The 27,204-nt window shown below is 39.8% G+C and overlaps 1 protein-coding gene across 9 annotated transcripts in view; it reads right to left on the bottom strand.

Annotated features, from left to right (window-relative positions):
* Positions 1-579: 579 nt before the first annotated feature.
* The window catches only part of LOC126416126 (iron-sulfur protein NUBPL), a 35,519-nt gene continuing 8,894 nt past the window's right edge, over positions 580-27,204 (bottom strand). For 4 of the 9 annotated variants that reach the window (XM_050083656.1, XM_050083655.1, XM_050083660.1 and 1 more), the window contains 6 exons: positions 16,753-16,899; positions 2,539-2,808; positions 2,252-2,448; positions 2,031-2,163; positions 1,799-1,940; positions 580-1,685 (listed from right to left, as the gene is read on the bottom strand). In XM_050083656.1, coding sequence (XP_049939613.1) covers positions 1,237-1,685; positions 1,799-1,940; positions 2,031-2,163; positions 2,252-2,448; positions 2,539-2,799 — 1,182 coding nt within the window. In that variant the 5' untranslated portion in view covers positions 2,800-2,808; positions 16,753-16,899 and the 3' untranslated portion in view covers positions 580-1,236. Of the gene's footprint in view, positions 1,686-1,798; positions 1,941-2,030; positions 2,164-2,251; positions 2,449-2,538; positions 2,809-16,424; positions 16,616-16,752; positions 16,900-25,422; positions 25,606-27,204 lie in introns of those variants that run through there. The other 5 variants (XM_050083661.1, XM_050083659.1, XM_050083657.1 and 2 more) reach the window with 4 other exon arrangements.

The following is a 27,204-nucleotide window of genomic DNA, read 5'->3' on the forward strand; positions in this document are numbered from 1 at the left end:
CTAAATTCAACTAATGTAATTCTGTATTGCAGGACACCCAAAATTACTCATATGATTAAGATACAATGGAAATGGGTGAATGTGTTGTCCTTCCACTGGAAGGACCAGCCATAATGACTGCATTGGATATTTCATCAGACAATGTATCACCAGCTCTGACTACAAAATCTTTGGCTTCACCATAAGAATGTATGCTCTATATATCAGGGTTCATTCCTGCTTCACATGTAACTGAATCTTCGTGTGCTACAATTGTGAAGAAGTGCAAACATAGTACCATTGTCATTATCACCTAAAGTTAATCTGCAGAAGTTAATTGTTTTTTTAATATTTTGATCTTGTAATTTAGATTATTTTGGTAAATGTAGGTGGTGCAGCTGCCAAAGATGATGATCCTCAGGTAGACATCACCAGACAACAGTTGATATGGATGCAGGAGCAAAACACCATCAGATGTGCACAGCTTCAGTGTGAAGAACACAGAACTGTTGCCATTGAAAATACAGGTGAGGCATTTGTAGGAGCAGCTGGGGTGTTTGTATGAGCCATGAAGGAGTAAATTTCAAATAAATTTCAATCTTTTGATTTTTCCCCAGCTTATTTATTGTTTAACTGTTGTATGTTCTTCCAGACTGGAGGAGTACCTGAGGCATAGGAGAGACAATGAGTAGTGTAAACAGCGAAATTTGGTTTGAATTATATTACATTCTAATCAGACATTGAAATCGAAGCAAGCAATGAAGCATAATTAAAAATTCATGTCAGTGATGCAAACTATGTATTCATGCTTTTATACTAATTTATTAAATCATGTTTGTACAAATTTGACTCAGACTTTCATTACAGTACTAATGAAACAATACTTTCACTAAAATACAGAGGAAATTGTAACATGCTGACTTGCTTTTAAAAGGTAATTTGTCTTGATTGAGGAAATAAATTCTTATCTAAAGAGTTAACATCATTTTCATTACATAAAAATCAAAGATGGCTACCTCACAGTGTCTGTTACCTCACAGTATCTGTTACTTTAACTGGGGACAAGCTTACTGAAAGATAAATTGGTTACTGTGCTGAAACGGTTAGTATGGAATGCAAATTTCACACAGACTGCAGCACAGATATAAAACAAACATTTCTATCACATAGTAAATTAACCACAGGAGGAAATTCATGGGGATTCTACTCTAATAAAAGAAATTCCATGTTTCTGAAAATTTGAGACAAATACTATCTTTAGTAATGTGAATGGGCCCTGCAAGGGTTGTAGGGCCCACCAGGTGGAAGTGGGGGCAATCTGGCAATAATTCCCGCTCTGACAACTCGAGCCTCCTGCAGCAATCTGTCTCTTGTGTGGCCTTCATTCACCACTGGTGGTGGCTCATCTTCATCACTGCTGCTGTCACTGTGATCTGCTTCAGATTGAGGCAGAGGAATATGGGCAGTCACACATTTGTTGTGCAAAACTGCACACGCATTTGTAATGAAGCCTGCTTTCACTGGGTTGTATTCCAGTACTCTGTGTTTATTTAAACACCTGAATCTGTTGCGTAGGTGTCCTATTGTCTTCTTCACAATGCTTCTAGCTATCATGTGGGCTTGATTAAAACTGGCTTCTCTGCTGTTAGGTAGAGGATCAGTTACTGGTATATGGAGCCACGGTTCATTAGGGTATCCAGAATCCCCTATTGAAAAAATAAATCAAAAAAATATGATAAATATGTGCAAATAATTGTAACTTCCGTTAGGTTGTATTACAGCAAAAAAAAGATAGCATTTAATATTTCTTTGTAGTTACCTAATAACCAGCATTCTTCTCCTCCTCTATACAACTCTTCTATTTTCGATCTAAGTGCAGAACTGGCCCACACAAAGGAGTCACTCGATGACCCAGGGTATCGTGCCAAGATATTTATGATCATCATGTCCGAGTCACATGCCTGCAAAGTATAAATGACAAAGCAGCAAACTAGAAATATTGTTGTCATTTGTATGTGCAGCAACTCAAGGTTTCAAATCTTAGTACTTACCACTTGAACATTCAGGGAATGTGTGCCATGCCTGTTCACATACTGCTCTTCGTGAACATCAGGAGCTGCAATAATTACATGAGCTCCCTCCACAAGCCCAATGACACCATGAATGGATGAGCATCTGAAGTTCCTGTAACATGTCATTTATTTTTAAAACAGTAACTTTTAGTGTAAGGAAACAATGTTCACCACAAAAGATGGTACAATATATGCAGTACCTTTGCATAATACGAAACCTTTCTTCTCGTGTATCAGGAAAGGGGACACCAGCCCTCAGAATTGCAGGCACATTAAGAGCCTTCACAACTTCATCAATGCACCTTGAAACGCTTGGCTGACTCATGGCAGCTACATTGTCAGCCCCTACCCCCTTTTGAACAGACCCATGTCCCAAGAAGTGAAGAGTTGTCAAAACCTAGAAGAAAAAAAGTAACAAATGCATTTAATGACTGATTGGGCATGTTTAATTGATTTAATCATTTCAGGATTTGCTAAACAAATGTACCTTCAAGTGCAGAGGAATGGCTGTAGTTCTTTGATGGCCTTTCACGTACGGCCGCAGTTCCTCAACCAAATTACAGACCACCTCCCGACTCAGTCTGTATTTCGCCATGAAGTTGCTCTCGGGCATTTCAAATGGATTCATCTCGTCCCTCAGGTTACGTTGCCATATTGCATGGTGCCTCATTCCATTGAGCTGACGTGTCCACCTTCGACGCTCTTGCCTCCTCCTTAAGAGTAACATGCGCACCATGTCCACTTCCATGAGTCTCAGCTGAAATGCACAGAAATGTTTACCCTGACCACATGTTTCCATGCAGGCGTAATAATGACAGGGTATTTGACTGTGTTCTGAAAATTGCCGTAAATACTGTTTATGTCATTTTATTCTCAGACACATTGACATCTTGTATTGGATTTTGCATTTCAGACAATGAGTTAGGAATAGTGTGTAGTACCACATTGTACAAATATATCTATAAAAACACCCACAAAATTGTTTCAGGCAGTGTCAAAGAATAAGAAAATGCAGAGAATGTGGTTGTAACTTGCTCCTACAGATCCAAATGATGAAGTAGCCTACTTTCCTATATGATACATCAAACGATTTGGGTCTTAAAAAAACAAAATTTAAAAAAATGCATTTTTGAGAACTCCTGCAGTTCATCAAAGTTTATAACATGTATCAGACAAATCAAAATGTTTCTCATATGGTGGTATAGTTTAAAAATATTATGGCAGGGATCTTTCATTCTGTTTACTGTTTTTAAGGACTCAATAGCAGAAAGATGGTTGCTGCCAGTTTCATTTGCAATAATTTAAGCTGTGATCTTAAATTCCTGCCTAACACCAAACTCAGAAATAAGTATGCATTTGGAAAAAATGGTGAATAGGCTACTTTCCAGTATTAAAAATATTGTTCAGTTTGCTGTTATTCTGATTCATTGTAACATTTAAATAGTATTTACGGTCAATATACTCACAAAATGTCTGTTATTTTTATGTAATTAAAGCTTAAAAATCATTAAATGTCAAGATCTGGTCACATGTTCAAAAATGCACTGTTATTGGCTGATGCTCTGGTGACATCACACACTAGGAGTAAGACGAAGCTATACTTGTCTTATAGGACCGTTAGCCCAAGTTACGAGGTTTTTACACACTTTTACTGCAAATAGTTCAGCTATTTAGTAGAACACACAATTACAAGTTTTAAGTAACAATAGAAAGGAATTTTGTGAATTAGGACAGTGGAAGCCTCCTTTATGTTCTACCCATTTACAGAGGCAATATGTGGGATGACTGACATTCTTTTTCCTGTAATTCTTCATGCTTTCCCAACGATCTGTTGACATCTTGGATGTTCAGGAATCCAGCCAGATGTACGCGTCATTCTCGCATGATATTTCAACAGCGTGCCTCGCTGTCTTCTTCAGGTGCTACCTGAGACTGGTCCTTCGGTCAATCGAGTCCAGTATTTATGCCTGGGAGGAGCTGGGCGTTCCCTAATCGGTTCGCGCCAAGTCGAGTGTTCCATCTGTGGTCCGCGCCCGCCAGACTCGGCTTCAACGGACCCCTCCAGTCACGGATGTTCCGACTGCCATCAGCGCCCGTTTTGGTCATCCTCAACGGTTGTGGTTGTCATCTGAGGTGTGTCAGACCCGATCTGATATGTTGGGTACTCTATCTCATGACTTTTACAATGATATCCACTTCTGTTTCATGCTGGGCGCTCCCTAATCGGTCCGCGCCACGTCGTGTGTTCCATCTGAGGACCGTGCCCGCCAGACGCGGCTACAATGTCCCTCTCTGGTCTCCGGTGTTCCCTCCGCCGTCCGCGCCCGGCCTGGCCGTCTTCTGAAGTTGAGTTCAAGATTTGGGGTGTGTCAGATCTGGTCTCTAATGTCCGACACCTTGTCTCACGGCTGTTCTCTCGGTCTCCACTTCTATTTCTTGTAGAATCCCGGAGTGTCCTGCGTTGAGTTTTCACAAGCTCAAGCGCTGGATTCCAGGCAGTGCTGATTTCGTATCCCGAGTCACGGTTGATTAGATTGTCTGTGACCTTAATCTCAATGGCTTCTTTAATGACACTGTCCCAAAATCTTGAGGTCTGTGTCACAATCTTCATGTCATTGTAATCCATTGAATGACCACGTTCCAGACAATGCTCTGCTATGGCTGATTTAGTTGCCTGCCTAAGTCTGGTATGTCTCTGGTGTTCTTTACACCTTATGTCCACAGTTCTGGTGGTCTGGTCAATGTAGGATATCCCACACTGGCATGGTATGTTGTAGATAGCTGGCTTGCGTAGCCCAAGGTCATCCTCTATATTCCCCAGCATAGCCCCAATTTTGGTGGGTGGGAAAAATATGCTCTTGATGTCATATTTCTGGAGAATCCTGCTGATCTTGGCAGAGAGAGGTTCGGCATATGGCAGGTATGCCATCTTCTTTGCCTCTTCTGGTTCTTCTTCTCGATCCTTTGGCCGGTTGGCAGGTTGAAGTGCCTTCTGGATATCTCTAAAGGAGTACCCATTCCTGCTGAACACTGATTGTAAGCATTCTATTTCTGTGGCCAGACTATCAGGATCTGACACAGTTAGTGCTCTGTGGACCAGTGTTTTGAGCACTCCATTCTTCTGTGCCGAACAAACAGAAGGGGTGGCGATGGGCAGCCCCCTATCACCAGTGGTGGCCAACCTATTTATGGAAAGGTCTGAAGAGGAGGCACTCTCTTCAGCCACATATCAACCCAAGTGCTTTTTTAGGTATGTGGATGATACATTTATCATCTGGCCCCATGGTAGAGAGAAGTTAGATGAGTTCCTGCTACATCTGAACTCTTGCCATCCGAACATTCAGTTCACAATGGAAATGGAGAAGGAAGGACTACTTCCGTTCTTGGATGTTCTGGTGAAGAGAAAGGCAGATGGCACATTTGGACACAGTGTGTACCGCAAAACTACGCACACTGACTTATACCTACAAGCCAGCAGTTGCCACCATCCGGCACAGAAGAATGGAGTGTTCAAAACACTGGTCCACAGAGCACTAACTCTGTCAGATCCTGATAGTCTGGCCACAGAAATAGAACACTTACAATCAGTGTTCAGCGGGAAGGGGTACTCCTCTAGAGATATCCAGAAGGCACTTCAACCTGCCAACCAGCCAAAGGATCCAGAAGAAGAACCAGAAGAGGCAAAGAAGATGGCATACCTGCCATACGCCGGACCTATCTCTGCCAAGATCAGCAGGATTCGCCAGAAATATGACATCAAGAGCATATTTTTCCCACCCACCAAAATTGGGGCTACGCTGGGGAATGTAAAAGATGACCTTGGGCTAAGCAAGCCAGGTATCTACAACATACCATGCCAGTGTGGGATGTCATACATTGGTCAGACCACCAGAACTGTGGACATTAGGTGTAAAGAACAACAGAGACATACCAGACTTAGGCAGACAACTAAATCAGCCATAGCAGAGCATTATCTGGAACTTGGTCATTCAATGGATTACAATGACACCAAGATTGTGACACAGACCTCAAGATTTTGGGACAGTGTCATTAAAGAAGCCATTGAGATTAAGGTCACAGACAATCTAATCAACCGTGACTCGAGATACCAAATCAGCACTGCCTGGAATCCAGCGCTTGAGCTTGTGAAAACTCAACGCAGGACACTCCGGGATTCTACAAGAAATAGAAGTGGAGACCGAGGGAACAGCTGTGAGACAAGGTGTCCGATATTAGAGACCAGATTTGACACACCCCAGATCATAAACTCCACTTCAGAAGACGGCCAGGCCGGGCGACCAGGGAGGGACAATGTAGCCGCGTCTGGCGGGCGCAGACCTCAGACGGAACACACGATGCAGCGTGGACAGATTAGGGAGCGCCCAGCATGAAACAGAAGTGGAAATCATAGTAACAGTCATGAGATAGAGTACCCAACATATCAGATTGGGTCTGACACACCTCAGATGACAAACACAACCATTGAGGATGGCCAAAACAAGTGCCAACGACAGTCGGAACATCCGTGACTGGAGGGGTCGGTTGAAGCCGAGTCTGGCGGGCGCGGACCACAGATGGAAAACTCAACTCGGCGCGGACCGATTAGGGAACGCCCATCTCCTCCAAGGCATAAATACTGGACTCGATCGACCCCAGGACCAGTCTCAGGTAGCACCTGAAGAAGACAGCGAGGCACGGTGTTGAAATATCGTGCGAGAACGACGCGAACATCCGGCTGGATTCCCGAATATCCAAGATGTCACTCTTTTTCCTGCCTCCTGCAATGTCATTAAACTTGCTCAAAACTAAAGAATGGCAGATCTTTTGCAAATGGGTCTGTATATAATAACTAGATTGTGAACTATAACTCATGAGCTATGATCCAAAGCCCAACAAAATTATTCTTGGCAAAACTTGGTGCTGTCTTTTGTAGAAGGTACCCAGCAGAGACACTGCATCTGGCAGGTGTTCCATGCCGCAATAGTTAGCAGATACGACTGCAGTTAAAGAGGTTACATGTTTGAATCATGGAAGAGTCATATTTTTAAATGTTTTACACAAAGTACGACAACAGTGTTAGCAAGAACTGATCATAGCAGTTGTTTCGATTGTGGGATGTATTATATATAGTTTCACATTAGTCCTAGTTTGAAAAATGGACAACTGAGGATAAATGTATTTTCTTTGTGTACAAACAATTCAATGTTTTGGAAGTCATTGCTAGTAGTAAAGATACCACTATACGCCCACGATATGCAGGATGATTGGGTTATACGGAGAGATATGAAACGTGTACAACATGCAGGTGACACAAGAGATGCTTGTGAGTGAAAACTACTGTCAGCATCTGAAGCAGACTTACTTCACCTTTATGTAAGATGATGAAACTGCGAAAGTTTAAACAGCAAGGATCCTAGCTAGGCAGCACAAAGATAAAAAAAAATTGTTCCTAATAAAGTAAAAAGTGTGTGGTCACATTAACTAGAAAGTATCTTTTTGAATGTGACGCGTGAACAGTGACTGTAAATGTCAGCACATGTAAACAGCAAGGAAAACACAGTAATATGCTGTTTCTGATTGGTGTGGTGAAGTTTTGTAATTTTGATTTGGTTTTCATATGACAGGACTGTCGAGTCATTTTACAAATAAGTTACCGTATTTACTCGAATCTAAGCCGCACTCTAATCTAAGCCGCACCTGAAAAATGAGACTCGAAATAAAGGAAAAAAAATTTCCCGAATCTAAGCCGCACCGGAAATTTGAGACTCGAAATTCAAGGCGAGAGTAAAGTTTTAGGCCGCACCTCCAAATCGAAACAAAGTTGGTCCATTGTAATATGAGACACAATTTAGGTCGAATGAATGACGATAGAGCTACAGTAGTTTGGTTCGAGTCGTAAGCTTAGCAGTTAAGCTTTACAGGGTAGCCATTGCTATGCGTCAGGCGCTCCGTCCGTATTTATACGGGTATACCCTTCCTTTTTCACGTGCTTCGTCTGGTTTGAATCGATTGCATATTTTGCTTTGATCTGATAAGTGCCGTTTTCTTTGTTATAGGTGTTCACGTCACTCAAAGCTGAAAATGCATTACTGTACTGTGTCACGTATTGTTTGTCGCATACTGATAGTGCGTGTTTACGGTCTGTCGCCGCTCGCGGCATGGCTTGCTTTTGTGCGCGCTACCGCCGCTTACAATTAAAAAAAAAAGACAGAGTAATCGTCTCATTAGTGAAACAATGGCAAGAGACTGCTATTTGTTGTTACTTACACTGCTGCTTTCTTTGATAATGATCAACAAGAACCAAATAATAGACTGCCTATGATAGAACATGTTCTGAACGAGAGTTAGGCGAAAATGTTTCTCCGTTTGAAAATCTTTGCGGCCGCTTCTTTAGTACATCAAATTCTGCACAGAAATTAGTCATCTTAGAATTAAAAATCTAATCAGTTGCCGTGCTTCATTTCTGACTGTATCACTATTAGGCATAAGAATAATGCGAATATAAACATGACACGATACGTATATTCTTCCGCGTTTGCTGTTGTCTCACTCTAGTTTCGTAGTTTATTAGGCAGACAAGATTTAAATGAGAGAGCAGCAAACATGAAAGAATACATGGCAAAATGTTGATATTCGTATTATTCTTATGGTGAAAAGAATACTGCATGTGATTCACATTTCATCAGGTTCCTATTAGCAACCATCTCTTCTCACAGGTAGGAAAAAATTCAGAAAGTAGAGTTGGCCATATTGACAAACATCCCTAACAGTCTTGCATGTCGGATTTTCGTAGTACATTGAAATTCTGCTACATTCGAAGATGAACAATACGGAATTTGTATTTACTTCATTGGATAATGTATGAAAATGCAGTGGTCGAAACTCGAGGTGGAGAAAAAAGCTCGTCTTCCACCTTTTTTTAAAAAATTTATTTGCTGACGCGGAGGTTTTGGCACCAGTATTTGTCTTTGTGCCTACAAAGCATGCCTGTGTAGCGCTAAATATATTCGACGGCAGAAGTTAGTTGTGGCAGCACCTACCAACATTTTTCAGAACTTCCACTACCTTTGCACTCGATTCTAAGCCGCAGGCGGCTTTTTGGATTACAAAAAACAGAAAAAAAGTGCGGCTTAGATTCGAGTAAATACGGTAAAATGTTTTTTCGTGTCAGATTAGAACCAGCAATTTATGGACATCCATTTTATAAAATTCAGCGGTTTACCACTCTAACAACTGAGCTACCGAATGATTGAGGTGTCATTAGTTAAAATGACAATTTTCACTTGGAGTTTAATTTTGTTGCATGATACTATCCTTTGTTGTAACGGTGGGAGAGCATGTCTTTGAGGTAAGTTAATGTTAACTTCACAGTGCAACACATTTTTAATTAAGTTAGTGAAATTGTGTGTCAATGTGATGGCAACTTGCCGGTACAGTGCAACCACATTTTACGCATCTTCTCATTCTCTGGAACACTTAAAAACAGCTTTTAAGGAATTTTTGTAGATATACTTGTAGAGTATGGTACTACATACCAATTATAATCCATTTTCCGACATTGAAATTCCCAAACAAGACATCACTGTGAATTAGGATTATGATGGTAGGAGCAGCGAGCTAGCCAGTGACATCACAGGCATCATATGACTCGAAGGGAGCGTTTTAGTGCGCGTTCAAATTATTTGAATTTCATTTCCATTTTATAAAAAAATACTGAAAGTCAAGAGGAAAAAAGTTATGTTAGGAGCATAAAATAACATAAATAATCATTTAAGACAATTTCCAGAAACCAGTCAAATATCCTGTTATCTGTGACAAGAAAAAATATAAATGTCACAGTCAGCTATTTCACTCAGCAATTTCATCTTTTGTATTTTTAATATGCATGAGTCACAAAATCAAAGGTATTCATTACTACGAAAGCAAGCTCTTACATGTAAATAACAATCAATGCTGCAGAAAAATACTTTACTTTCATGAGTAAGAAAGTGTCAGAATGTGTTAAAAAAAAAAAAAAAAGAAGTTACACCCAGACCCAGTTGGACGCAGAGGAAAAAAAAAAATTACACCCAGTTGGACGCAAACCCATGTCCTTTATCACCACAGTCTTTTGGCTTGACCAGTTGGCCATGATAAACAATACATACCAGTTGCTCTATTTCTGCTGAATTTAATGGAGAGGAACACTGAAGGATGTCGCTGTAAACCACAAATGCATTAAATTTTGCAAAATTTCGGCTCTCAGGCTTTCCATAATTCCTTTCCATAGCTACTTGAAAGTTGCAAATGCATTTAGATCGTTAAAAACTAAACCATTTGTGGGAAAGTCACAAGTAATTTCAGCTAAAAGTCAGGTAATATACGTAAGCAGAGCCAATGTCTCAAAATTTAATGATTTTTAAACTCTTAATTACATAAAAATAACAGGTATTTTGTGAGAATATTGACCAAATATGTTTTCTGATGTTATAATCATTCACAGTAACAACAATACAAACCACATTTCTAACAAAAGAAAACAATCTGTTATGAACTCACCTTCCACTAATTGGTCCTAGTGATTCTTCAGTAAAATATAATCACTAAATATGAACCTAAAAACCACTCAATATTTCTAAAATAACAAATTCTAACTGTAAACAAATCACAATGAACTGAATGAGTGGCGATACCGAAACCTAACCATCTCTCGGTACAGTCATCAGAAAATCGGCAGGCGGACCAATCAGTAACAGGTCACAGAATCTTACAGAATAGCAACTTTGACCAACAAACTGAAAATGATGTCACTACCAAGGCTAACCTACTGCACTAACTAGTATGAATGACAAGAATAGGGCTCCACCCCCTTCAAACAACACCTTAAGGATTGATGTAAATGATATTACATTGATTTTACTGATAAAGCATAACTGTCAACCAGTGCTCAAATACAAACTCAATATGATTACAGGTGCTGCTTCTGAAAAAGACACAGGCTCCGCAACACAACAACAATGGCCACCATCTAACAATTTACTGCTGACCTACGTACAAGATTCGGCTTCAAGTGCAGCAGGACTGGTTGGAATAAACATTAACAGTAATATTACCCCTGCACCAACCACATTACAAACACTATTTGGAAATAGGACTGCCATGTATGATGGAACGCAGAGTGCAAAATAAAATGCATGGTCCAGATGCAATTACCAGATACGCAACTGCGCTGAGTGCTCCTCAGTACTTCGTCAGTTACACCATTTTGCAAGACAGCAACAGGACAACCACGACTAGGTCATAATTCAGTTTAGACTCGGTATGCAATCCAATCTGCCACTGTTCTGGCCAGAATCAGCACTGCGATTAGCAACAGAAGAACATGTGTTTACTTCATTGCAAACTTTGCATGACAACCTTCGATTTGTGATCTTGCCACCTAGTACAGAATGCAGACATTATCAACAATATCATCCTTGCAGCACCCAAATGAAATAAATATGAATTGTCAAAAATCTGACTTGCTTCATCACTTGTCACGCACCCCAGAACAACCAATGAAACAGGCAATCTATGATGAACAACTCATCACCAAGACAAAATCCTAACTCTGACACCAGCTGCAGATTCTACTCGATGCAAACCTCATTCCAGACACTGTATTACATATTCTATGGATCGTCAAGCTTCTGCCGCAGCTACATTTCGCCATGGCTGCTCAAGGAGGCAGAGTCACTAGGGAAGACGCTGAACCTTGGAGACAGATTGTTCACTGTGCAAAAACATAGATAACACATCAGTGCTGTGGATCACAACATGACTTGCAGTGTTAGATCTCAGTCAAACACAACACATGCCGAACCACTCCGAAAGCTCACGATGGTGACGTCACTCCCCTAGTCTGGACACCACCCTGCACAGCACATACACCACTGCTCTTGCAGATGGCAATGATGTTCCAATTGCCACCACTGCGTCAAAGTCCCCGAAATGTCGATATCGTGTCCGTCCTGTTTGGTAGCATCATACAACTACCAGCCTCCTTGCAGCTACCTAAACTGCAACAACGAGCCTCAATAGGCACAGCACCCCACGCCGACACATCAACCCACCAATGTCCACAATGTGTGCAGCAAACATTCTATGCGTCACACCCACCACTGAATGGAAAACTGTTTTGGCTAAAAGTATATGTAAATATTTCCTCGTCAGTACTGGGGTCAGACATCAATTTAGAACTGAAGGACACAAATGCAACACTATCAGGCACAAAATCCCTACAACTTCATGCCGCAAATTACTTGCATTTCACCTTGCCCAGAACCACTAACTGTACCTTGGAACTAAGTTCAGGTCAACAATTTCCATGGATTCCATACATTACCGATGTGAGTGAACCAGTAGTAGGCATCAACTTCCTATGGCACTGACGCCTTTGCCAGATTTAAAAAATGCAGTGCTAATACGTCATGATACCAGATAACTAATCCCATGGTTGTTTGCCTCACTGCCTCCTTGTCCATCAGAAACTACCTAGTGCCCTGCTGAGCATTAGCATGATGAGGACACACATTCTAACACACTAAAGGAGAGCTTTCAATGACGGAGTACCTAATGATGACACAGCAGCTTTATATGGACATCCGCAAAGCATTGGATACACTCCACACTGACAACTCAGAACTATACTCATGCACACACAATGTGTCTGCTGCATTCATGTGCATGAGCAATACAACAGTCTTTCACTCACGCATCACACAGCCAAAGTTGGCACTACATTCACCATAACCACTTTGACTGACCATGTCTCACTGTCACTACATAAGTCAATGACTGCAAGCACACCACGTCAAACACAGATCAGTATGGCACACTCTGTTTTGTCTCTCAGCAAATCAAATGAGTGTACCATCCCCTCAGACAACCAGACACAAATGAAAGTTAAACAATGCACCATCCCTAATGGTACACTGCATCAAATTCTCAAAACTCCTGCTCCACCATAAATCACATCAGCTGGCATTGACACAATTGTGGTCTGCAAGGTGGTGGTCAATGAACTATTATCATCAGGGATAGTCTGCCTTTGGACAGCTCATGGGCTTCCACAATAGAAACTGTACCAAAAACTGACAGTTCTGTGAGACACTGCCATGATTACACAGCTTCGAACAATACCCAGCTGTTAATCAATTCGTTATATTCAAGATCTAAAACACACATTAACAGGCACCATTACTTTCAGCATCTTGATTGCATGAAAGGTTACCTCAAGATACTTATTAGCGCAGACAACATCTCTAAGACCACAATAATCAGACCATTTGGACTTTTTGCTTCCTATTCATGTCTTACAGACTAAAGAAAGCTGCTCAAACTTGGCAGCAGTTCACTGATGAAGTTCTCTTCAAATTTGACTGTTGTTAACATTTATCTTTATGATATAACAGTATTCTCCGCCATCCCACATGATCATGAATGGCATATGGAACCAATTCTCACTCTCCTATAAGATGCGGGCATGGTCATTTATGAGGATACATCACAATTGTGGAAGGGCAAAGTGAGCTTTCTCTCGCACATACTAAATGTCACAGTGATCAAACCCACCTCAGCTCACACTCATTAAGCAGTTACCACCTCTGCAGAATTACCATGACCCGTGACACTTCTTCCTAGGCATCGTAAATTTTTATCAGTGTCTCCTGTCACAGATGGCAGTGACAGACACACACCCCCACCCCTCACTGAACTCTAACCGTGCCTAACACACAAGGAAGAAAAAGGCAAGAAGCATTTAAACTAGCTGAAGACTTCCTCCAAAGAGCGAACACTTTGGCCCATCCAGTACTCAATGCACAGCTGACTGTCACAACTGACACTAGTGATTCAGCCATTGGAGCTGTCTTACAAAGATGTGGCAGGTGAAGCACAACTGCTTGGCTTCTCAAAGAAATCCATGGCCTTGCAGTCAAAATGGACCATGTGCGATTGTAAATTACTCACTGTCTACACAGATGTTTTAAAGAAGATATTGAAGTAAGAAGACATATTATTATCTGTAAGGATCGCAAGCCACACGCAGACACCATATAGCATCCCTCAAAAGGCATTTGTCCTTGTTGCTTCAGTCATCTCGAACTTACTGTGCAATATATGACAGATGTCATCTACATGGTGCCTACAATACCATTGTAGACTACCTCTCATAGATCCATATAATTTCTCTGCAACCAGACTACAACAAAACTAGTAGAAGAGCAGATGCCATGAGCATTACAGACTTACTTAACACTGATTCCCCCAATCTCTGCATAAAGAAGACTGTAGCCAACACCAGTTTACAGGAAGAACAAACACTTGATGAAATCTTATATAGGTACTTCACTTGCTGATATATCAAGTGTCCAACAGTAAAGAAAATTTAGGAATTCGACAGGCATAGAAAACTTTAAGGCTGACACTATCTTGTCAGTTCATGTAAGAAGAGTACAAATGATACCATGTCCCTGCTGGCACACTGTTGAACACTTAAAGAGTCCCAGAACCAAGGAGGATGTGTGCTGTCCAGGGCAGAAGCTAAGTCCTTGGTACAGCATTGGTTAAATATCTTCTGGTTGCTGGCTGCGACAGAACTGCTGTCTGGGGCTCGTGGGCCATCACAAATAGCCACCTCACAGATGGATACTGCGGGCCTATTTTAGGCAAATGACACGGCAAATGCATGAAGAAGTGAGGTTTTCAGTTACTTCTATTGTTGCCATATACACCACCTGGTGGCCTGGCCAGAATGCTGTTGATGCCTTATACCAGCCTGGCTGCAGATTTCTTGGATTGCAAAGCCCTGTGTCGTCTGAACCATACGGGTTGAACTTGCTGCAACCTGCATGATGTATATGTTGTGCACATTGTCACTGCCTGTCTAGGACACCATGGCATGTATGACCATGTATCAGTCCTCAGAGTAAAGGGCTTGTGGTACAGTGAACAAAACCCTCAAACCTCCACTCATGTGCCAAGGACTGTGGATGGAAGCTTGGCCATGGGTGCTATTAGGCATTTGAACGGCATTCAAGGAAGACCTACACAGATCACTAGTGGAAATCTTGTATGGAGAATCACTCACACTCCCAGCAGAGTTATTCTACCAACCCAGCCTCTTTAACAAGCAGATTTTCCAGTATTGATCTAAGGATGGAGAGCCCCATCAATTGTAAGCAGATGCCACCGCCTATCCCCCATACCAGTCCAAACGTTTTCGCACATAAGGCACTGAGTAACAGTGAATTCATAATACTGCAGGACAATACGATTTGGCCAACTTTACAACCATCCTACTCAGGCCATATTAAAATGGGACACACACACATCCAAAATTTTGCTTAACAGAAAAGCAATGACAGTCTCATAATGCCATCTAAAACCATTGCGGACTCTCTGCAAATACACCGTTGTATGTGACACAGACCCAAATGAAACGGACAATGATCCATGCGGATGTTTACTTCTCAACATGCAGACGGCCAGAGTGCAAATAGTGGAGCTCTTGGAATGAGAGGATATTTGGCAAGTGGACTTATCTGCCTGCCCCCTCCCCCTTCCCAACTTAGATCCCACTGAGCATGTGTGAGACGCATTGAGGAGACATACTGCCACACATCTGCATGTACCAACAACCATCAGGCAGTTGTCAACTGTGCTGGAGTAGTAATAGAATGCCCGACCACAAGAAGTCTTCATCAACCTTATGGCCAACATGCAAAGCAGGTTGCAAAGCATGCATTGCTGTACATAGCAATGACACACACTATTAAGAACCATGCACCATCTTTTTGTAATGTGCATAGGACCATAATGAGTTGTGGTGACTTCAGTGTAATTATTGTTTTTGAATAAAAGTGTAAGCTCTCTTTGTCTCATTGCATATCTCTTTCAGCTACCTTCCATATTATACTGTAGCCTTTCTTTCTATGTAGGGTGCTAGTTTCATCAAGCAATGTTACTTGACAGTGGCACATCATATGAGAGTTACTTTAAACCTCAAGTTTTGCTTAGCAGTTTGGTTTCATATGCACATTAACATTGTTCCAAGTGAAAACTTTCATGTCTGCATTCATATGCTTTCCTACAATGGCTCATTGCTGAAGAGATCACATCTATGCATTTTTTGCCTCATGACTGATTCTTGTGAATATGAGTAACTAGAGGAGGATATTATGGCTATTATGATATCTACAGAAGGAAAGCTCTTCCTCTTTTTATCAGTTTAGCCACACAGATAAGACTGGATATTCCTGCTATGTTTAACCCATTCTTAGATATGTGAAAGAGATCAGTATAGTTCCTAATTATTTTCTTAGTCTAGTTTGGAGTACCTAATTTAGAACATACCAGGGCAAGGCTTCACAGTCATGATCTCGTGCTCTGTGAGCAGGCAGTAAGTGCAGGCCCACGAGCACCAGTTATCCTCTACATCCCTCCATCAACTTATCATCATGTAAGAAGGGTGACCCTTGTAGGAACTTGAGAGGAGATACTGCATATTTTTATGGATAATTCTGCATGCAGAAATGTGTAAGGCACTGTAAATGAGATTTCACTGCTACAAATGGAACAAATAAACTAAAAATGCAATGCTGCCACATCATTTCATTATTAAGAAGATACTTATTTCTCATATTCTCAATCAGATATTATACGTTTAATAACTTTCAATCACCTCTTGTACTCTCAATCTCCTTGTGCTTTTTCCCTTTTACAAGAGCATTCAGGGGTCCGCATTGTAGATGTTGCGTTGAAGCCACCGTTAAGCAAATCTCTACTGAGTGTCATACACAGCACACTCTTCATCAGTGGTGTTCAACAGCTGCACAAACAGAGCAATTTACAAACATGTCTTATTGTTAAAAAATCCACATTACAAGTAAGTATCTCCTTAGAAATGTCCAAGGTCTTTGATAATGCTCCAAGTACCAATACAACTGTTACAATAGGATTGCCTCACACAATTGTTTATTATAAAACAATACTTGCATTAGAAATAGAATACATGTTAATGATTCTTTTGAATAACTTGTATAATGTTGCATCGGTGATTAATTATGGAAATGTGTTTTTAGAGTTTTTATAATTAATAGTACATTTAATTTGACTAGAAAGCGAATTTAGTACTTTCTCGATAAACACGTACATTTAGGTGACAAAATTCATGGCACGGCGAAATGCGCATATACAGATGGCGGTAGTACTGCAAACAGATAGTATAAAAGGCCAGTGCATTGGTGGAGCTGTCATCTGTGCTCAGGTGATTCACATGAAAAGTTTTCCAACATGATTATGGCCAACGATGGAAATTAACAAACATTGAACACACAATGATAGTAGGAGCTAGACACACAGAATATTTCATTTTGGAAATTGTTAGAGAATCCAATATTCCGAGATCCACAGTGTCAAGAGAGTGCCGAGAATACCAAATTTCAGGCATTACCCCTCACAATGGATGACACAGTGGCAGACCACCTTCACTTAATGACCAAAACAGAGAAGCAACGCTGGATGAAATAGCCACAGAAACTAATGTGGGGTGTACAAACATATCCGTTATGAAATGTGGCAAAATTCTGGCATTAATGGACTATGGCAGAACACAGCCAACACTAGTGCCTTTGCTAACAGCATGACATTATCTACAGCACCTCTCCTAGGCTCATGACCTTATCATTTGTATTCTATATGACTGGTAAGAGGTGACGGTAGGGTTCAAGTGTGGCACAGACCCACAAAGCCATGCACCCAGGTTGTCGATGAGGCACTGGATGCTCTGGTCCAACTGAACCGATCACTTACCAGAAATGGTTATGTTCAGCTGCTTTGAGACCATTTGCAGCCATTTATGGACTTTATGTTCCCAAACAATGACAGAATTTTATTGATGAAAATGCACCATGTCACCAGGCCACAACTGTTCACGACTTGTTTGAAGAATATTCTGGACAGTTTGAATGAATGATTTGGCCACCCAGATTGCTCGACATGAATCTCATCAAACAACTATGAGACATAATTAAGAGGTCAGTTCATGCACAAAATGCTCCACCTGCAACACTTTCGCATTTATGGATGGCTGTAGATGCAGCATGGCTCAATATTTCTGCAGGGGATTTCCAACAACTTGTTAAGTCCATGCCACATTGAGTTGCTGCACTACACCAGGTAAAGGAGGTATACCATGACTTTGTCACCTTGCTGTATTTTAAAGTGAGTTAACTTAAAGATGTGACTTTTCAGTGCTGTTCAATTAACTTAACAGTGTAAAAATATAAATAGAATTTTGGTGTTAACACTGATACAAATCAGTTCTGTTTTGAAGTTTTTAAATCACGATGCCAATTAAATCTTACTTATTTCAATACATCCTCAATCCAGCAAGTTTGCCAAGAAGTGACTGTCTTCCAGATTCTCCATCATCTAAGCATTTTACTGAGATACAAATTCTTGAATAGGCAGTTACTTTTTGTAACACAAGGTGCAGTAAATAATGTTTCTCATGTATTTCAGTGTTGCTTCCATTATGTTGTAGTTCTGAAGATTATTTGTGTGTTGTGGCCAATAACAGACTAGATTGAGAATCATTGTGCTTCAAACTGCCTCAATGTTTATTAGCATCATTTCACTGAGTATTTTCAATCATAGTACTAATTTTGTCTTCGAAACAAACATTGCTAATTTGAAGAAAATAATTCAACTTATGTGTTACTAAGTAACAACAAGTATCATAGATGGCATTTAGGAGGTTGTTATTCCAATTACAAGTGTTATTAATTAAACTATAGTGTAAAATTATCAACTGAAATTTCTGATACTCAGCACCTTGAGATTTGATGCTCACCAACAGATCTGGTTACAAAATGAATTAACTGATACCATGTGTAAAGTGTGCAGTTTAGGTTACAGCCTGAAAATAAGTTTCTCAGACTTGTATTGTTGTTCCCTATTCTTGAAAATAGTTGTTCACAAACACAGGTAAATGCAACATTGATATTACACCTGAAGTCATCTTATGTAATCAGAGAAATGGGTTCTGAGGGAAGTGCTTGTAGAAATCTAGAACTTTCTCCTGTAGTTGAAGTTGTTAAATTCCCTTTTGCACTACTGGACAGTTACTTCAAGGTGCAGACCAAAGTGAATGTTATCAATGTTCACTGAATATAAAGAGGAGAACAGATGAAAATCACTCTGTAGTGATGTCACATTGTTAAATCAGAACTGGAAATCTTCATTATGATAAAACAGAACAGATGGACAGCATTCAAAATCTGTTAATACCAGAGTCCTTCAATGAAGACAATTTTGGAAAATGAACTGCATTTGCTCCGTCCATCTGATTATTCCCAAAGTGACAATTTCATTTTGAATGCTTGTATACAGCCAATGAAATGTATTATCAACAGATCCTTAACCTGAAGTGTTAAGTCGTTTGAATGCTCCTTGTATAAGGAATCCAAGGTCACTTTCCCTTGAACACTGTTTCAGTGCAGGAACACGTTACTCATTTCCATAAACATATCTATAACACTACAAAAAAAGGAAAAAGAAAAGAAGAACAATTTAACAAATAGCCCCCACTAAGCCAGTGAACTTACTGTAACAAGGTAGACTTCTTTGCTAGCTGTCAATATCTTCAAGAACATTCTGTACTCCATTTATGGGCACATTTTCCTGAACTTATTACAGGTGACAGTTGGGGGTTCAGTGATTCGTTATAAATCATTTATGCCATATCACACCAAATGATGAAAATTAAGCATCTATTTTTTTGAAAATTTAAATGGGGAGCTGGCTTCCCACAGACTGTGAGATGATGTAAGCAACATTGAACATATTATTCTTGTTCTTTTTTCTTCTTTTCTTATGCAACACAAATGACAACACATACAGTTCACAATCTTCTTTGGTAGATATTCATCCACATTTGATAAGAGTTCATTAGAAACTCCAACGCTGTTTTTTTTTTTTTTATGTGAATACAGTTGGACGCCCACATCATCTTCTTGATGAAAATCCTGGTAGTAATTCCATTACTAACTGTAAACAGAACTTTAGCTGCTCTCCATTTCCTGTGACTGATGCCCGCATAACAAACACATTCAAAAAGGCAGCACTGACTAGAAAATAAACAATTTTGTGCCACCATTTTATAGATAACTGTCCAACTTTATTCCATTCTCGATTCTGATCAGAGAGATCCACACTGCCCATTATACTGTTGTACAAATTTGTGGCAATCGGACAAGCCATGCTGCACATGGAACCATCTCTTCCTTTTCCAGAAACGACTGTTACATCCTTAGGAGATTGCTGTAGACAGAACTATTACTGTTTTTCTGTCTTGCAAATCTACCACAATCATTGCATCTTTGATCTGTGCCTTGAACTCATCTCTGAAAGTGTCGTTTTTTATCATATTTCTGAAAGAACTTTTCTGCTGACTCTGACAGTATATACAGAATATATTTCATTATCAAGAAGGCTCTTTCATTAGGGAGTATGAAGTGAAACAGGTGTCAAATGTAACACCACATTTACTGTTTTTCAAAGGTGAATACAATTCAAGTAGAACCCTTTCAACAAGAGGAAAAGTGGCGTCATTGTCTTTCTCTTTTCCACAATCGACCTGGAACTTCAGTAGACAGCCTGTCTTAGCATTATCCCTGTATTCTCTTTTTATATGCATCATGGCCATACATTGTTTTACACTCTATCTCCTTTGAAAGGAATCATACCTTTGTCAACAGATAAGCTACCGAAATGACAATATCCCTCTAAGAAGCTACTATTTAGGGCACTAGCTTCACTTTATATATTTTATCATATCCAGGAGCAGCCTTCCCCACTGCCTTCAAATTATCATTGAAATGAAGGTTTTATGAAATTTTTTTGGAAACACTTGTTGAGTCATCACTCTCAACAGTGATTCAACATGCAAAAGAGTATCTGAAACACACTAATTTGATAAAATGGGGCAATTTGTATATGCCCATAATGACAAGCAATCCAATAAATGCTATCATTTCACAGTCTGTTACAAGTTTTTCAACACCCAATCAAAAATTTGCCACTCATGAGATGTGTACAAGTTCATTTGTTCAACAATATTCTGAATGCTATTTTCATTACAGATATCAAGAAAATAATCATATGGATGATTCATTTTTGAAAGTGCTTTCTTTGGCAATGCTAAATTTTCTCTAATACTGAGGCAGTGTTTCATCACAATAAGTGTCAGGGCTCTCATCATTATCACAGAGCTTGAGTTTTGGCGACTCTGTGGGATAATCTGCAGAGACTGAACAGAACTGCAGGGACTGAAACATTGTCTACTACTGTGAGCACTTTTCGGAAAGTAGCAGGATAAAGTGGTAGGTTGTTCAGTTTACCAGATTCCTCATCTGTTGAAACATTATCCGATTCAGTGTTGTGACTCATCTTCAGGAGTAAGAAAAGATACTCTAGTATGTCTTTCTCTCTGGTAACATAATTTGTAATGAGACATACCTGAACTAAGTGAATATGCTTAATAAAACCTCAATAAACAGGTATATTGTCTACAGTAAAAGTGGTCACCTTAGACTATGGGTGTAAATATTTCCACATAATTCCAACATATTTTTGATGTGTCAGAAAGGACAACAAAATTTTCTTGAATTTTCATGTGTTTCTCATTTTAATGTAGAGACGTGTGAATGTTGAATCCATTGGCCCTTGGAGGACACCGAAGTATGTGGGAAGGTACCTCCTCACTGCCGATGAAAGGACTAATTGGCAATGTCGAAGTCCAAGCTCTCATATATTATTAATTGTATGAACTACGTTCATTATATTTCTGAAAGTGACAATCTTTGCACATACATTCTCCTGGTGAATCATGTACAGAGCACCTCTGACTTCTTGGGTACTGGAAATTTTTCTCATTTTTCCTTTCAATTCTACTACAAGTCCTGATTTATTTACATCATTTACACAGAAAATAATAAATTCCATTATAAACCAGTATTTTGCATACTTTCTTCAGTGCTGCTAAGAAAGTTCTTCATTTTTACTACCAAGGCCAGCAGCTCTTCTCAATCTAAAGTTGATTGTTTTTTGCATCTTATACAAATGGCTAGCTGCTCTGTAACAAAATCTTCACAAGCTGACTGTGAACATTGTCTGCCATTTTAAGTATGTGATACAGGATCATCATGCCGGATAACGGCACCTTTTGTAATTGATGATTACTCCTATTGCAAATTGGTGAAGAAATTGCCAGTATTACACTGCGCTGAGTAGCCATTGGTGCTTATGTGGCTCCGCTACCCAATTTCGCAGTTGTCACTTCTCCTGTGTTGTATCGATCACAGTTTGTGCATACATTTCCCCTCTCTCCCCACCACAAAAACAACTGCTCTGCTTGGGAGAAGGAGACTGAGCAAGTGCAAGGGCTCACGCACAAAATCAGCAAGCTGTTAAACCCTGTAATGAGGCATCAGGAACATATAGCTATTTAGGTGATTTAATGGGTGATATTATGATGAAGTGAGCAGAATAGTTTATGCCATTTTTTCACAATTCCCAGAAAGATATACAAATTACTTAACTCTGATTTTGTCACTGCTATTCCAAATGCATTAGTAAGTTATGGAAGCCTGCACGCATAATATGTTGTTATCACATGCTCAAAGCGAGAAAGTAAAAGATCGGAGTGATTACTCTTAACTTCTACCTCCTTTAAATCACTGAAGATTTCACATAAATTTTGGGCTACGACGTTCTATATAGTACTCTCTAATTTCCCAATTATTATGCTCATATGAGTCGTATGAGTTTCAGCTACTCTTCATGTGTCCACTTGTACAGCCTGACAGCTACTCTGACCTGCCTATGGGATCTCGTCGCATCACCAAGCCACAGCCACAGCTCACCGGAAGGCCAGTCAGACGAATGCTGCTGTTGTTATTTTCATGACCTTCACAAATTGCATATTGTGAATTTAACACCTTTAAATTTTTCTTTTTCTTTAATACTCCCTATATTAGTTAAAAGCCTCAATCAAAGCAAAATCACCACACCACATGGACCTTTGTGGAGAGGGAGAATTGTACAACATATAATTATTACTACAAATTGTAACACCCTCAATATTCTCAATCCCTCCTTCAGGGCCGGAGTAGGGAAGCAGGGGTCCCACATGCCACACTGCCAGTGCTGATGCTGTGGTGTCAGTGTTGATGGTGCAGCACTTCCCAGGCAACTAAGAAGCTTTCCTCTCAATCAGGCACAGTGAGATTTAATTATAGCAAGTATCTGGAAGGCTATTTGTAAACTCATGTTACTGACCTTAGTGTGCAATGGACTGATCTTTGAGTGACTGAAGTTTTCCATCATACTTCCCCATATGTAGGGACTCTGTATCCTGTTCTCCAATAAGCCCTTGACCATTCTGTACACTGCTTTGAGCTTTCACTTGAGCCAAGTATTTGTATTGCCAGTCAATTACATCAGTTTTCTCTAATGGAGTCTTTCTTTTACTTGCATTTTTTTTTCCAAGCTCACCTCATCTCACTTAGTGTCTTGTATACAACATCATCTGCCAAGGAAGCTTTTCTTCTACAGTATTTCACAGTAGTTTGCGTAATGTTGGCACTTTTTTACATTCATATAAAAGTCAAACATTTTTTGATGAATTATTGATTTGTCACTTCTGTCTGTAACAACAGATTCTCTACGCAATTTCTACTGCTCTTACATGGCAGTTACAGTATTTCATTTGGTTTATTTGGATGTTCCTTTCTGAGACAAGACTGACTTAAATATAAATTGTAGCCCTTTGATTGGGACACACAATATTATCCACCAGTACTTTTATGCCATCTCTTTAATAAAAGTGTTAATTATGTCAGAGATGACCAAACCCATTTTCCTCTGCAGATTTGTTGTCCACCTACTGTGCACATTACTTGTGATGTAGTAAACTTATCCATCAGTTTGAAGTAAGTATCTCAAATATACAAATGGAAATGACTGATACTGGTAATTACTGTAACTAACAGAAGAAACATACATGACTGGAATCGACCTAAATCAACAGACTTGGCATTATATAGCCAGACAGAAAAAACAGAAGCAAATTCTTGCATTTCTGTATGGATTTTTCACTGTTCTTCCTGGAAAGGCCATTTCTCTTACCAACAGCTCTGCTCACTCTTCACTTCACAGAAATGGTATGTACATCATTGAATATAAGTGCCTATATTAAAAATGCTTCTGTAAAACTGTTGTGTCTGTATATCTCTGAACATGCTTATCTCCAAAACTTCTAGACGAATTTTCATTGAGTTTTGTAGACAACCTGAGTATAATTTTGGGCTCCATACAGGCTTCATTTGATCAAAATTTGTGTTTAAAAACATGGATGTGTGTATGTATGTTCCACATCTCCTAAGAAACCACTTGACCGATTTCAATCAAACAGGGTACATATATCACTCACCATCTGGGAAGAGTTGCTGTGGAGGTGAGAACCACCTAACTATCAAAGAGGTGGGGCGAAAAAGAATTGCACGCCACAAAGTGTGAATACCCAAATTTTATTCATCCAATACTTCAGAACAAGGGCATTTAGTGACTTGAAATGAACTTTAAATATAATTTCAAACCTTTACGAAACTTTTTCTCAAGACACCTCACTCCCCCAAAATGATGAAGGTAAACAGTTTACGATCTACTACATTTTCACATCAGATATGATGTTTTAATTTACTACTACTTTACTACTATCTGTATTCGCGACACATTTTGCAGACCGTGTTCACATATACCACTGAATTTACCAGCAAAATTATATCATCATACAACATACAGTTCATGATATATATGATGCCATTAACACTGAGATATGTGAAAAACTGCCACATCATGCATGACATTTAAACCTGTTTAGCTGATTTCAATCAAATTTTGAAAGGAGATATCTTGAACCCTGAGGAAGAATGCAGTCCTCTTTGGAAACTCTGTAGTACAAGATACTCATTGATTTGAAGAATATTACTTCAGTTATGTAAAATATTTACTTCTGAACATTATCATATTTGTGAAAATGACCTTACTGGTTGATATGTGCTACAAGATATGATACAAACTAATGACTATAATGCTTGTACAATCTTCACTGTGTTTCATCCCTACTTCACACTACTTCAATAGCATGAAGCATAGATGCACCCTCCTGCCCCTGATCCTCTGAATGCAAGGGAGGAAAGCAAGGAGCACATCACGAGCCGTGCTTACCCAAACAGGCAGACATGTGGGCAGCAGATTTTATTGCATGTGCAGTAATTTACTTACTCACCATGACTCAAAATAACAAATCTACTAATATTTGAGCACAGCTGCGGGTAACAGCTAGTCATTAATAAATCTCAGAGACCACAGCTGGATATTTTCCTTTAACAAGCAATGACAGTGCAAACTCAAATGATTTTTACTATTTCTTCAAGAGATCCATTGCATTTTGTTTATTTTTTAGCACAGAGACAACTAGTACCCTTCCATACAGCCCTGCAACAGAAATCAGATGCATAGCAATGGCAAGGCCTTTCAAGGCACTGTAGCAATGTAACAACTACATCAGGAGTTACAATGGCAAAATACAGGAGGATTATAATTGAAGTTCCAATTTCATAACACTATAAAAAAGGAGTCGCTGCTCAGGATGACATCAAATTTGAAGGGAGTATTATCAGACAAGGGAGAAACAGAATGGAAACAATAAAAAATTTTGAAAAAGTTCCCACTAGATGGCTCTGTAAGTATCAGAACGTAAATGAGCTTGGCTGCAAATCACAGATGAATTTAAATACAAAGACTATGGTGTGAGTTGCACTTTAAACCAAACATAGTACTGTAACAATATAGTTGCTTTTCACCATATAGCAGAGATGCTAAGTTGCAGATAGGCACAACTAAAAGACTCTCACAATTTTGAGAGTCCAATTGTGAGGGTCTTTTTGTTGTGCCTATCTGTGACTCAGTATCTCCACTATATGGTGAGTCGCAACTTTCCTTCTCATAATATTTTTAGATTCCATCCTGAATTTTCCATTGTATGATTAAACACACTACTGTGCAATATGCTAGGCTGTACAATTTTGGCAATCCATACCTGTGACACTGTTCGGTAAGCTGATCCACCACGGCAAGGTCGTACATGTCAGATACAAAAATTCATTCTACAATGACCAGAAACCACATAAAAAGCAACAATAAAATTGGTTTTTATTTGTCATGAGACTGATACAAGACATGCTCAATATGTTGACCACCATTTTCTACAGTTGAAATTGAGAAACAGCAAGTTCCACAACAGACTGGTTGTCCGGGTGGTTCTGTTCAGAATGTGTTGCTTTCAATTCAGCTAAGTTTGTAACTGGAGCAGTGAACACAGCATCTTTCAAATAACCTGACAGCCAGAAGTCACACAGATTACATGATCTTGATGGCCAGTCTGTAGAGAAATTCTAGTCTTTCCAAAATGTCTCTCCAGCTGCTGCTTCACTGGCTGTGCAATGAGTGGAGTACCATCTTGCATAAAAATTATCCTACACACACATTCACACTGTTGAAGGGTTGGAATGACAATGAGGCATGAAAGACTCTGATAGTGTTTATCAGTGACAGGGCAGGTAACCATATCTGCACAACACATCGCCTCAAAAAAAAGTGGCTCTAAGATAAACAATGCCATCAACCCTCACCACATAGTTGCCTTTGCAGAATGAAGTGGTATCAGTTGACGTGCAAGCACATTTTCTATATCCCATATTCTGCAGTTCTATATATTGACATGTCCTTGGAGATGGAAATAGGCTCTGTCTGTCCACAGACTGTTTCACTAACCACTGCCATCTGAGCCAGAAATCCTAGTGCAAACCTTTATCTTACTGGCAGGTCAGCAAAATGCAACTCCTGAACATGGGTTATTTTGTACAGCTAGCAATGCAGGGTGTTTTGTAGAATTTTATGCATCATGCTCAAAGACATGTCCAAAGTTTGGGCAATTCCCCACGCACTACATGTTTGCACATCACCACCCGAGCCCTCCAGCAATGCTGTGGTCACATCCTCTATTGAC

Source organism: Schistocerca serialis, chromosome 8, assembly GCF_023864345.2.
Source record: "Schistocerca serialis cubense isolate TAMUIC-IGC-003099 chromosome 8, iqSchSeri2.2, whole genome shotgun sequence".
Classification (NCBI taxonomy): Eukaryota; Metazoa; Arthropoda; class Insecta; order Orthoptera; family Acrididae; genus Schistocerca; species Schistocerca serialis.